Source organism: Phaenicophaeus curvirostris, chromosome 21, assembly GCF_032191515.1.
Source record: "Phaenicophaeus curvirostris isolate KB17595 chromosome 21, BPBGC_Pcur_1.0, whole genome shotgun sequence".
Classification (NCBI taxonomy): Eukaryota; Metazoa; Chordata; class Aves; order Cuculiformes; family Cuculidae; genus Phaenicophaeus; species Phaenicophaeus curvirostris.
Window position 1 is genome coordinate 1,617,924 of NC_091412.1, and position 13,903 is coordinate 1,631,826.

Genomic DNA, 13,903 nt, shown 5'->3' on the forward strand with positions numbered 1-13,903 from the left:
GGGCAGGGGCTCTTGATCAGGGAGGGCAGAGATAGGACGAGGGGAATGGGTTTGAGCTGCAAGAGGGGAGATTGAGATGAGATCTGAGGCAGAAATGTTTTGCTGTGAAGGTGGGGAGACCCTGGCCCAGGTTGCCCAGACCAGGGGTGGCTGCCCCATCCCTGGAGGGGTTCAAGGCCAGGTTGGATGGGGCTTGGAGCCCCTGATGCAGTGGGAGGTATCCCTGCCCGTGGCAGGGGTGGAACTGGATGATCTTTATGGTCCCTTCCAACTCAAACCATTCTCTGATTCTATGATTTATGCTCTCTGATTGGCGTTTAGCAAACTAAGTTGTTCATCTTCTCTTTTTGTGCTGTTTGTCCACTGATATTTATGTCCACTGGAATGTCTGAGATGTACTTTTCGGTTTCCCGAGTATTGTGTCAATCAGCTTTCCTCCCTGCCACTGTTTTCAGTAAAGCTGAACACACCGTTCATTCTTCTTATTTTGGGAAGTCCGGCATGGAAATAAAAATTTTTCCTTCACAATTGCAATAAGACTCAAAGGGCAGTAGTGCAAATGCCTGTTCACAGTGCTTGAAATGTGCAATTCTCTCGAACCTTTACTGTTGTAAATAGTCACACCCCAAAGGAATTGAAGCAGTTGGCTACTTTCTTGGATAGCTTTAATCACTCATCTTTTTGAAGCAGGGAGATTTAGTTGCTTCTAAATGGCTCCCTATTCACCATGAAGAAGTAGTTTATGCTGTATAGACACGGAGTGCTTTGTTCTTCCCTGCTGGATGACTCCCCAAGGAGTTCGTGGTCTGGAAAGGAGGCTCTTGAGAATAATTCAGTTGTTTCACAAAAAGAAGTGCAAAGTGAGATCATCTGGATGGTGCTGTGCTACGAGGCAAGTTTTTATCCTCTCCAAAGCTACTAAGTTGAGTAGGAAGCAGAGGGTCAGCTCTTTTGTGGCTTCTCAGTGCCCCCTCTCTATAAAGAGTTCTGCTCCCCTCCAGTCTATCAGCAGCTGCCATCGCAGTGTTGCTGTCATTGCAGACACAGGGTATTGTAACTTTGCTTGTGGGGCTTTTTTTTGAAGAGCTAAAGTTGCCAGGTCAGTATGTCAGGGTTTAACCCTCCTGTAGCTCATTTCGTGTAGCGGGACACTAATTTATGTAGTGGGAAAGGTATCCTGATTATTTTCCGACATTCAGGTATGGAGAAAATACCCTGTTTACTCTAAGAGCTGTTAGTATAGAAATGAAAGAAAGTAAATTAAAACTATTGCTTGAGTAGGTGCTGAGCCTAAGGGATTTCTGCAATAGTCCTGTTTGCAGTGAAATAAGCTTCTTTGGTCGGTGGAGGGCAGCAGTTTAGGAAAGCACCAGGAGAATGCTGGGGAACAGCATAAAGCCAGGGGAAACAGCAAAGGCAGAGTAGGATTTTTCAGAAGTGATTGAATGAATTCAGTATCAGAGTCTCATGAAAAGTCAGAGGTTTTTTGTTTGCTTTAAAGCTCATTTCTAAACTTCTTTCTGGTAGAATTTGACCAGGACCTCAGGGTTAACTCTTAAAATAAAATAAAATCTTAAGGGGATTCTGTTGCCATGTGAGATACCTTGACAGTGTTTGCTCTCCTGTCCAGGCTGAAGTACTAAATGATGTTAAGGCATCACGCAGAAAGTTCCAGCTACAGAGCCCCTCAGTCTCCCACTGTGCCTGCCTGTTTCATAGAAAATCTGCTCCTATATTTGCCTTACCAAGCCTGCTTGTTCTGTGAGCTTGAATATAGCTCTGCTGCAAAGGTTGAAGTAGTTACAGGTTTTAAAATGAGCTTTTTGACTATTTTGTCTTTTATGGATGCTGGGAGTTGCCTTTGGGTTTTAAGTATCGTCCTCTCTATCCTTTTTCTCTGAATCAGTCTGTAAGGCAAGAATTGTTCCCGAGTCATTTCCTTCTGTGTAGTGGCAGAAGGATGAGAGTGAGGAGCCGACCACTCGTTTAGATCACAAATTTACTGCATTTATGGCTTATCAGAACTCAGATTGGACTGTGATACCTTGAGCGTCCCATACAACTTTTACTTCTCCATCATCTGGTAAAGAATTGGCCAGCACTGCATTTGCCATGTACCTTACAAAATAAGAAACAGAATCATTTAGTGTGATCCTGGCACCGCTTCTTTCTTCTAATCTTTTCCATTCAGACACTTCAAACTAGAAATATCAGAGCCCATCTGGCAGCCTCTTCGCACCAAAACACAGAAAGCATATGGTGTGCAATTACTGTATAATGCATTTTATGGTACACTGCTTAAAACAGTAATGCCTCCAAGGAAATTCTGAACTACTCTTTGGTTCATACCCAAGGTCCTTTCAACACTGCTCTGTTGTTAAATAAATGAATAGCTAAAGCCTTAAATCATTTCCATTCTGCTGGGATGGAGGTGGTCTTTGTATAAAAAAAACCCCAAACTTCTCTAGAGATTTTATTCCAGTTATCTGGTAGAGAGTTTTCTTCCCCTTTGAGAGGGAAGAACCTGCAGTGTTTGCTCTCCAGGACCTTGCTTAGGTGGATCTGTTGGAGTGAGGCCAGAGGAGGCCACGGAGATGATCCAAGGGCTGGAGAACCTCCCGTACGAGGCCAGGGTGGGAGAGTTGAGGTTGTTCAGCCTGGAGAAGAGAAGGCTGTGGGGAGACTTAGAGCACCTTCCAATGCTGAAATAGGCCTTAGGAAAGCTGGGGAGGGGCTCTGGATCAGGGAGGGCAGGGAGAGGATGAGGGGAACAGTTTTGAGCTGCAAGAGGGGAGATTGAGATGAGATCTTAGGGAGAAATGTTTTTCTGTGAGAGTAGGGAGGCCCTGGCCCAGGTTGCCCAGAGCAGTGGTGGCTGCCCCATCCCTGGAGGGGTTCAAGGCCAGGTTGGATGGGGCTTGGAGCCCCTGATGCAGTGGGAGGTGTCCCTGCCCATGGCAGGGGATTGGAACTTCCAATCCAAACCATTCTATGATTCTGTAACTGTGACTTTCCCCGCTCAGCGCGTTGTTTCCGCACACGGGCACTAGGCTGTGCTAGTGGATGGGAGAATTTCAAGGTGATGGGGCCAGAGCAGCCACCACCCAGAGAAACACCAGGAATTAAGGCACATTCATTTAAAGAATGGAGCTTATAATCGAGGGAATTCTCATTTTTCCTGCCCTCCTCCTACACACCTGCAGTACTCACCATGCGGAAAGCATTGCTCATCCAGCTACGTGTGATGGCCTGAAACATTCTGGCTCCAGCTACAGAGCTGCTAGTGTTGAGCTGGCAGATGGTGCAGTTCCTGTAAAATCACCTCAAGTCTTTTCTTTCTGTTAGTGCTGATACTTGCTACTCAAAATATGGGGTTAACAGCCCAGCGCATGTTTTCTGCTGACAGCCATCTATATAGTGATGAGTTTTTCTCATTAGTCATTCTCATTACAGGCCAAAAAAAGAAATAATTTTTCCTGAAAGGCAAATTTAAAAAAGAAATATTAATTGTGTATAAACAACTGAAAACTTCCAGAAATGCTTCAGATCACTGCCTTGCTGATGGGAGTGAGTTCAAAGCCATTTAAGCATCCGTTTCACTGATACTGTCAGTGGGGTGTGGCACGGCACAGGGTTTTCCTGGTCATCAGTTATTTTGGTAACGTTCAAACTGTAGAACTGAGTTTGGATTTTTTTTAAATGAAATCTCTAAACTGACATCATGGTGAATTTTATTATTACCTTGCTAAGGCCTCAAGCTTTGGCCCACGCTGCAGCACAGTAAAATGTGTTGTATTTGGAAATACAGGATGCTACTAGCAGCTAATCTTCCAATTTCAGTCCCTGGAATAGCTTTAATATTTCATAAGGTGCTGTGAATGGCATTGCATGGAAAGAACATTTATTAAACTTGTGCTCTGTAATTGTGCTTAAATAAAAATTTGCTCTGCTTGTACTGATCTTAGATCTGACTTTGGAACAATCAAACTTCCAGTCACTGCGTATTGCTATAATTTTAAAAAGCAAGCATCAACATTGCCCTTTCTGTCTTTAAATCAACACATTCAAGGGAGCTTTGAGCTGAAAATGAGTGGTACTTTTAGGCAGTATTTTCCCTCATTAGTGCCAAAAACTACAACAAATACAAACTTCTGCAATATTTAAGGCTGAATGGATGACTTTGTCATTTTTGTCTCCTTCAGAGCTTTCAAAGGGAATATTCAACACCAAAGTCAGGATGGTGCTAGTTTAATAACAGCATCTTGAAAAGACAGTTACGTTTCCCATTGAATTGATTTGAAATTAACCTTTCTGTAGGAGTGTTGCCCAACTTTTTGCTTTCAGATTTCATTATCAGCCCTCAAATTTCGTCCTGGACAGATGTACTGGGACTGAATCGTGGTGGTAACCCCTGTGGAGGAGACAGCTGGGTGTGTTTGCGCAGACTGGAGCTGTGATTTCACAGACCACAGCTCAGGACTGCTCATCTGTAACCGAATCCTCTGATTTTGACTCAGACAATGTTTTCACATGAGTTGCTGGAGTTGATTCGAAACCGTAGGATTTGACTCTGAAATATTTTCAGCTCATGATAAAATACCCTGGTATTTGCACTGCTGTTCCTTTATGGTTTTCCTAGCAATTAAAATCGTACATTCCTGAGGATAAATTTGCCTCTGCACAGTCACAGACATTTTAGGGGTTTGTTCTAGCTCTGCGTGCTGTACTTTGGCACTAATACTGCTCTTTTCTGACCCATGCCAGTAGATCTCTTCTTAGAAAAAAAAAAAAGTGCATACTTACATACAGTTGAGGAGTTCAGTAACTAAAAAATGGGCAATACGAAGTCATTCAGTTTTCGTTATTGGGTCCATTTCTGGAATCCTCAACATAAAGAGGACATTGTGCTGTTGGAATGGATCCAGAAGAGGCTACAAAGATGATCTGAGGGCTGGAGAAACTCCGGTACGAGGGCAGGCTGAGAGAGCTGGAGTTCTTCAGCCTGGGAAAGAGAAGGCTCTGAGAAGACCTTATAGTGACCTTCCAGTCAGGAAAGCTTGGAACGGACTGTTCACGAAGGCTTTTAGTGGTAGGACTAAGGGCAAAGGGTATAAACTGGAGAGGGGCAGATTTAGACTAGACATTAGGAAGAAATTCTTCCCCATGAGGGTGGGGAGGCCCTGGCCCAGGTTGCCCAGAGCAGTGGTGGCTGCCCCATCCCTGGAGGGGTTCAAGGCCAGGTTGGATGGGGCTTGGAGCCCCTGATCCAGTGGGAGGTGTCCCTGCCCATGGCAGGGGGTGGGACTGGATGGGCTTTGAGGTCCCTTCCAACCCAAACTATTCAATGATTCTATGATTCTTCAAAATATAAATGCCGCAAATACTTGGCTGGCTGCTGATGGAGGAGGACAAGTTTTATCTTTGTTTGCGCAATAATCTGTGACTGTTTTTATTATTAGTTAGAATCTGTGAGGTTATTTTGCACTGTGGCAGTGTGTTGTCTGTTTCCTCTACCGAGATACGCAGTAGGATCTTGAACAAAAGATGGTGATTTTTGTCTTCTAGGATGGCTTTTTTTCACCATGAGTGTCGTTCACCATCCCAATACACACATCCCACAAACACAGACCTCAGACCCATTTTCCTCTCTTGTAACTACCCACATTTTTGTCTCTCACAGGCTGAGCTTTATATGTCCCAAAGCCTCATCCAAATCATTTTGCTTTCAGCTGGAAGTGCTGATCTTGGCTGTCGCTGTGTCTCAGCTACTGCTGGATGTGTCCTAGCCCTGCTTGGCCTCCCAGCAGTGATTGCCGGGTTGGGATTTCTCCCTAGGCAGGTTCTGTAAGAGTCTGCATAACGGACGATTAACTCTGATTAGTGGAACCTTGCTTTTATGTGAGAAAATGGCTTTCCGCCATCACTCATGTTTCATGTGTATTCCTCTCTTGAACGAGCAGCTTTCAGGATCCAAGCAGTGTTACTAAAACCCAGACAGTCCAGAGAAAATATAAAGAATTACCTTTTGGTGGCAATTAAGCTGAAAATATTTTTCACCTTCTGTTTAGTTGAATGGGACAGTTATCATTTTTGTTTAATGAGCATGAGTGTAAACATGCATGCTGTAGGAAGTGTAAGGATGAATGAAGGCATTGAGTGCACCCTTAGCACATCTGCGGATGACGCTAAGCTGGGTTGAAGTGTGGATCTGCTGGAGGGTCGGGAGGCTTCAGAGGGATCTGAACAGGCTGGACCACTGGGCAGAGACCAATGGCATGAGGTTAACAAGGCCAAATGCCGGGTCCTGCACTTGGGGCACAACAACCCTGAGCAGCTCCAGACTAGAAGTCTGGCTGGAAACTGCCTGGAGGAGAAGGACCTGGGGGGTGTTGGTTGACAGCGACTGAACATGAGCCAGCAGTGGCCCAGGTGGCCAAGAAGGCCAATGGCATCTTGGCTTGGATCAGAAATGGTGTGACCAGCAGGTCCAGGGAGGTTCTTCTCCCTCTGGACTCGGCACTGGTGAGACCGCTCCTTGAATCCTGTGTTCAGTTCTGGGCCCCTCACCACAAGAAGGATGTTGAGGCTCTGAAGCGAGTCCAGATAAGAGCAACGAGGCTGGTGAAGGAGCTGGAGAACAAGAGGAGCAGCTGAGAGAGCTGGGGGTGTTTAGCCTGGAGAAGAGGAGGCTGAGGGGAGACCTCATTGCTGTCTATAACTACCTGAAAGGAGGTTGTGGAGAGGAGGGAGCTGGGCTCTTCTCCCAAGTGACAGGGGACAGGACGAGAGGGAATGGCCTCAATCTCCTCCAGGGGAGGGTCAGGCTGAACATTAGGAAAAGATTTTTCACGGAAAGGGTCACTGGGCACTGGCAGAGGCTGCCCAGGGAGGGGGTTGAGTCACCTTCCCTGGAGGGGTTTAAGAGACGGGTGGAGGAGGTGCTAAGGGACATGGTTTAGTGTTTGATAGGAACGGTTGGACTTGATGATCTGGTGGGTGTCTTCCAGCCTGGTGATTCTATGATTCTATGGATTCGTCTGAGTTGGTAAACATTCCCTTTATTTTCTAGATACAATGGAGCATGAACTAAACCCAGGCGTATCCCATCTGTGCCCATGCAGAATACTGCACTCAGCACTGATACTGATGCGTGCTGAGGCTTGCAGTGTTTGCCTTCCTTAAAGCTTATTTCTGGTGTATGGTGGGTATTCTGGTTTAATTTGTGTACTGGGGCACACAGTGGGTAATCCACCTGATGTGTCCAACTATTGAGACTGGTTACATTAATTTTATACTGGTTAAACATAGATATTTGTATAGATTACTGGAAGCATGTTACATGTCCGTTGTTTTCCTGGGGACTTATCATAGTTTATCAACCACTCTTGTACGCACATCACAGTTTCTTTTTGTCTTCAGAAGCCTCTGATGATCTTTATTTTATCTCCTTCCTCACTGGGTCCTCTTGGCAGCTCAGGACTGTTCTGTCTTCCTGCTGCGGGACTGTCCTTTCAATAGTTGATTTGTTCTTTGTTTCAGCTAGTAAACAGGCTCAACTCCTGCTACAGTCACATTCTTTCTAACTGCAAGCTGGCCAAGATTTGATTCTTATTATTCTTACTATTGCTTAAGCTAATTCATTCCTTTAACATAATGATTTATTCCTTCCTTCAGCAGGAAGAGCTGCTCATAGGGATCTCCTGAGAAAGCAGAGGTAACTCTTCCTGTCTTGCATTCATGCATCCTTGGTATTTCTTAAATAATAGTAGCAGCTGGGTATTTACTAAATAAAAAAGACAAAACATTACCATTTCCTATTGCAGGAGGAGCGCATCTGCCCACCCTGGTATCAGTGAACCCACACGAGTATCAACATCTTTGTCCAAATATCTCCAATTAGAGTTAATTATCCCTCTGCCATCTTGCAGTGTTACATCATCATTGTCAGGTTGATCAGCAAATAAAGTTCGCTAGGTACAGGTTTGCAAATGATACCGAATTGTTGGTCGTGTGTCTTTGGATTGAATCTCTGTCTAAATAGAACAAATCACAGAATCGTAGAATAGTTTGGGTTGAAGGGAACCTTAAGGTCTCCAACCCCAATCCAGTTCCAACCCCAATTCAGTTCCAACCCCTGCCATGGGCAGGGACACCTCTCACTGGATCAGGGGCTCCAAGCCCCATCCAACGTGGCCTTCAACACCTCCAGGGATGGGTCATCAATCAGTGCATTGCTTCAATCATAGTTATATAATGTTAACATGTCTAACATTTAATATTTGTTAGTGTTAATTAGTGTTTATAATTTCTAAAGCCCTGTAGTGCTACACAACCACCTTCAGATGAAATACATCATCTACGTTGCTTTTAGGTTTTCGCACCCTGCTGCTAATTCCTTTTTGATGTGCTGAGTTATTTTTCCTGTAGGGAGCTTTGTGGGTCAAAAACAAGCAGGAAATTTTTCAGATAACGCGTTTTAGTGACTGACTTGCAAATTATCTCCTGTTTTTCTGTACACATTTTAAAAATTACAGATACTCCAGATACCATCTTGGCTGAAATAATGCTTTTGAGATCACTTTGTCCCAAGTGTGAAATGTCTGTTCCCTTATGAGTTACAGGAATTTTAATGGCTTGGAAGCAAAAAGTCTTTGTGAGGTGACCTTTTCTATTGTGTCCTATATTGCCTGTCTTCAGGGAACATGAATAGTGTCACCGACTGATTGTTTTAATCACAAGCGTACAATGGTTTGGGTTGGAAGGGACCTCAAAGCCCATCCAGTTCCGACCCTTTCCGTGGGCAGGGACACCTCCTGCTGGATCAGGTTGCTCAAAGCCTCATCTAACCTGGCCTGATGAAGTACTGAGGTGTCTGACAGTGGTGTTATATTTCAAAGCATGTGTTGGAGCCCGTTTGACATGAGATGGTATCTTTGAAGTATCTCCAGACACATTGACCTGTTGGTTGGGAGCTCAGGTCTGTGAGACACAGCACCTGTTCTCCTGGACACCAACCCTAGGTCCAATAAACCAGGGGGAAACTCCACAATCAATGTGTGTGTGTCTTAAAGATGCCTTTTAAATACAAATATATTCCAAGCTTTAGTTCCTCAAAATCATAGCTCAGCGCTGTAGATCGTGCTCATTAATTGTCACTTCTCACTTTTAACACATGACTGTGTGCGGTGGAGGTGCTGCATAAACAGGGGTGGCTGCTAGGAGAGGCTCTACATCAAGTCATAATCATTCAAGATCTCTATTTTCCTCCCAAAAATGTATGTTAGAGTTCTTTTACTCTATTCTGACACTGTAATTGTATGGGTTTTATTAAAAAAGTGCTTTTGTTACTGTTTCATATGCCCTTTTAAACATCTGTTTTATTTTTAGGAGTGTTGTATTATTGTGCTTCTCTACTCTAAAACACAAAGATTGGCTCAGATTGTTTAGCCATGCTGCTATTATGTGGTCATTGTTAATGTTTTGAGCTTCTGAACTTAATGAAATATGCATTACTGGCATATGGGAGCTGGCTTTTACTTTGTTTTTAGAATGAATTATATTTGAGTGTAAAATTAATAATTTTTGGCTGCAGAGCTATTGTCTGAACATTGTGGTTTGAATTTAATGAACATACTTGTTCGATCACATCTTCAAAAAAGAAGAAAAAAAGAGAGACTTTTTAAAATGTCAATGAGATACTTTTTCCCTCGTACCCCTTTTTATTCTGTTTTAATGATCAAAGCGTTTCAATGGGCTTTTGTGAGATCTTGTGATTCCTTGATGGGAAAGTTGGGTTAATAGCTGCTTGGGGAGAATCCATCCAGAAAAGCGGTGAGGCTGAGCTTAATGATGGGTCTGAATGCATTGGGAATTTTGCCACTGCCTTCAGTGGTGCTAAATAATACTTTCTGAGCAGTTTGTGTTTGAGTAGAATCATAGAAACATAGAATCATAGAATGGTTTGGGTTGGAAGGGACCTTAAAGATCATCCAGTTCCAACCCCATGGGTAGGGATGCTTCTGTGAGTCTGTCTACTTCCTCATTATATTAGAACGTGTCCAATCTTAATTAGAATTACAACTCTGTGACAGGTCATCTCCTCTGAATGTCAAAGGCAACAACAAGAAAACGCATTAAAGAAATAGAATACTGTGACCTTCAATATGTTGCGGGGGTTGGCATTTTCTGTATCTTTGCTGCCTTTGTTTGTGGTCGTACAAGTCTTGGTGGGACTGGGTAGTGAATCGAGTTAAAACCAACCCAGGACAAAGCGAACTTCTTGGTAGCCCTGCCTGGTTCGCTGCGTGGTTCACAGCAATTGTAGAAACACAGCAGAAAGGTAGATTTGCACGGAAACAGAGATGAAGATCTGTTTTTGCCCAGGTGTAAAGGTGTGGCTCAGCCCATTGTAGGAACATAGGGAAAAATACGTTGGCTTGAACTGTGTGCGATGCAGAGTTTTTTAACTTTGCCTTTGCAGCAGGCTAAAAGAATAAACAAGTTATTGCTGTTTGGCTGGTGGATTTAACTTCTTAGGCATGCTAATTGTTCTTGTGGTCGTGTGTTAAATAGTAAAAAAGTCTGTGATCTTTGAGTCGTTTCACATTTCTGTACAGCATTTGACAAGCAACAGTGCCTTTTAATTAATGCTTGTATGGTAATGATCTAAGGGACTGTGCCTGGCCACCTTAGACTAGAGGTGGCAACAGCAGTACCAGCAGTACGTCTAATGACATAGGGAGGTGTGGTGTTGGAAATATGCAGATTAGCATCTGATTTAAGCTGCAAGAGGGGAGATTGAGATGAGGTCTTAGGGAGAAATGTTTTGCTGTGAGGGTGGGGAGGCCCTGGCCCAGGTTGCCCAGAGCAGTGGTGGCTGCCCCATCCCTGGAGGGGTTCAAGGCCAGGTTGGATGGGGCTTGGAGCCCCTGCTCCAGTGGGAGGTGTCCCTGCCCATGGCAGGGGTGGGACTGGATGGGCTTTGAGGTCCCTTCCAACCCAAACCATTCTGTGATTCTATGATCATGACGATTAAACCTCACTGCAAACCCAGTCTAAACCATTCTTGGCAGTGGCGTTTCATCCCTCAGTTATCAGGAATGTATTTGCGTCTTCCCAGTCATTTGGGGGGATCCTCTAATTGTATGGTAACATGTATTGTTTTACGCTTTGCTTTTAAACAGAGCGGAAAAGCTCCAGTTGCTTAACCACAGGCCTGTGACTGCAGTCGAAATACAGCTGGTAAGTAACAATGCTCCTGACTGTTCGAGGCTTAAATGAAAGCAGCTTGGACCGTGAAGATAAATTGGGTAATTACTTTCTCATGGTCAGTGATTGAATGTATCCCTTTATGCACATCTTTACATTCACGGTTCCAAATCCACTCTGCTTCCTCTCTGAAACCTCCGTAGGGACTTACCCATCTTTCCCTCAGGCAGATTCTCACCTCAGTTTGCTCCGGTGTCACTTATTGAAAATGCCCAGTGCAGTTATTAAAGGTTGGTTACAGTTTTGTGAGTAAGAATATATTTAACCAGAGACTTTTGTAATCGAATACTTCAGGTTTTTACAGCAGTGGTGACGTGGTTGTCCTGATATCAGGGTTTTATCTCATAGTAAAACCAAACATGCTAAAAAGGAGCGAATAGTGACTGAGAGGGAATTCTGAGCAGCGCGGCAGAATGAGACATGGATATAAACAGCCCTTCTGATGGGAAGTAGCTGTTGTCAATCGGATAAACATGATGCTGGTGTAAAGTGGGGTTGTTGCTAAATAGGAGTAGGTGGTTATATTCTCTGCAGTATCTCCTTAGGAATACAAAATCCTGTGTTAATAGAAGAGATTATTATAACAAGGATATTCTTCTAATAAAGATCTCTTACATTAAGAACATCTGTTTGCAATCTTATCCTGAAACCAAACTACGTAGTAACAGGATCGTATTTTACTGCAAAAAACGGAAGGATTAAAGAAGTGCCTGTAGGGTGATTTTTCTTTCATAGCCAAGAAGTGGGCATTGTAATGCTGAAGGCATCTCATAAAAGAATGCTTCTAGCTAAGGAATTGATACTTTGTTTTGTGATTGAAGAGATCAGTGTAGGTCATTAACCCAACCGAGAGCGTTAAGGCTTCATGAGTTTTGCTTAGGAAGTAATTCATCAGCGGTGATGTAGAGCCTGTCTCAGACCTTTGTTAGCTTCGTGTGCTTAGATGTATATTTGTTATACTCCCATATTGGCTGTATAGAGTCTTTTTTCCCTTTTCTTCTTTAAATGCAATAATTTTTTTTCTCCTTTCAGGTGACTGCACGGTTTTATTTGTCTTTACACTCTTCCCCTTGTTATCCTTCCTAGTTCCTCAATATCTTATCTATCCATAAAATATTGAACACAGTGTTGCTCCTCTGTCATGCTTAAAGTCTAAGAGGCAAATATAAGAAATTTGGGGTTTTAGATTAGAGATCAGGTTTCTGTAGAGTATTCCACTTTAGATATTTCAGGCTTGGTAATGTCAAAAATTGAACTCATCATTAAGACTTCCAGAATATGAAGTTTGAATTTGGGGTCAGCCCTGATATGTAACCAAACTCTAATCATCCAAAGCAACTTGTAAAAAGTGTGATATTCATACATTTGAGGAGTAGCCTGACTTTGTGTAATCAGGGCAGTCCTGGGGATGCGGTTCCGTCTATTCCATCACGATACCCCTGTAATTCCCAGGGCAAGTTTCTTCAGGGCTAGTATTATGGTAAACAAAGTTACATGGCTTGTTAACACTGTGTTAAACTAAACTTCACCAAAACTGCAGTGCACTTACTCCTTCAAAGCACACCTGAGCCGTTTGAGCTCACTAACTGCTCAGAAACTGCAGGCTGTTTCTGTTAGTGAAATGTAGAGGCAAGGAGCAATAGCAAGGAAACAATTCTGCTTTTTAATTGCTGTCTTGAATCATTTAGGTTTCTGGTGAGGACAAAGCAAAGAGATTGTAGCAGTGCAGTGACTTTGAACGAGAAAATCTCTTCTGTGAGCATCTTGGAATGTAGAATAACACAGAGCCGTTAAGGCTATCAATGTTTTCTTCCTTGATGTCGATATGAAAAGGTTTCCCAAACGGAGATTTCACACAGGCATGTTAATTCACTGCAGTCGATGGATGAGAGAAGTGAATACCAGGTCTAAAATTGCCTTGATTCTCTTTTCACTGAACTTGCCTCTGCCACTCAGAAGCTTTGAGTCGCTCCTGGAAATGGAATCAGAAATAAACGATGGTGAAGACTTTATGACCACTTCATATAATGTAGGCAAATCAATCTTATTTTTGAAAAAGCCAGCTTTAAGCAAAATGACAAACAAGCCACATCGCTGTATCTCACTTGCTCAAACGGTTTTCATGTCTCCAACTTCTATTCAGTTCTGGCTGTCCCTGGAATGGAGTCATATTTACTTGACAGGCAGAGGAATGGGAAAGGATAGTTATAAGTTATATAGTTACGTAGTTTAAGCTGCAAGAGGGGAGATTGAGATGAGGTCTTAGGGAGAAATGTTTTGCTGTGAGGGTGGGGAGGCCCTGGCCCAGGTTGCCCAGAGCAGTGGTGGCTGCCCCATCCCTGGAGGGGTTCAAGGCCAGGTTGGATGGGGCTTGGAGCCCCTGATGCAGTGGGAGGTGTCCCTGCCCATGGCAGGGGTGGGACTGGATGGGCTTTGAGGTCCCTTCCAACCCAAACTGTTTTATGATACTTAAATTTACTACTGCTTGTTGCTTTTTTGCCTTTCCAGCATTTTGCTTTTTTTCCCTTCCCCCAGTAGAACTCGCTGTCTTTAGTGTTATGCAAACTATAAATCAGTTTGGATAGAATTATATTTAAGCTAAAAAGCAAATTGATATTGTGATCTTTTGCTCCCA

General features: G+C 43.5%; 1 protein-coding gene across 4 annotated transcripts in view; it reads left to right on the forward strand.

Moving 5' to 3' along the window:
- CRCP (CGRP receptor component) overlaps positions 1 to 13,903 on the forward strand; it is a 47,325-nt gene that overhangs the window by 13,547 nt on the left and 19,875 nt on the right. For all 4 annotated transcript variants that reach the window (XM_069874013.1, XM_069874012.1, XM_069874014.1 and 1 more), the window contains exon 5: positions 11,184 to 11,241. In XM_069874013.1, the coding sequence (XP_069730114.1) occupies positions 11,184 to 11,241 (58 nt within the window). The remainder of the gene's footprint in view (positions 1 to 11,183; positions 11,242 to 13,903) is intronic.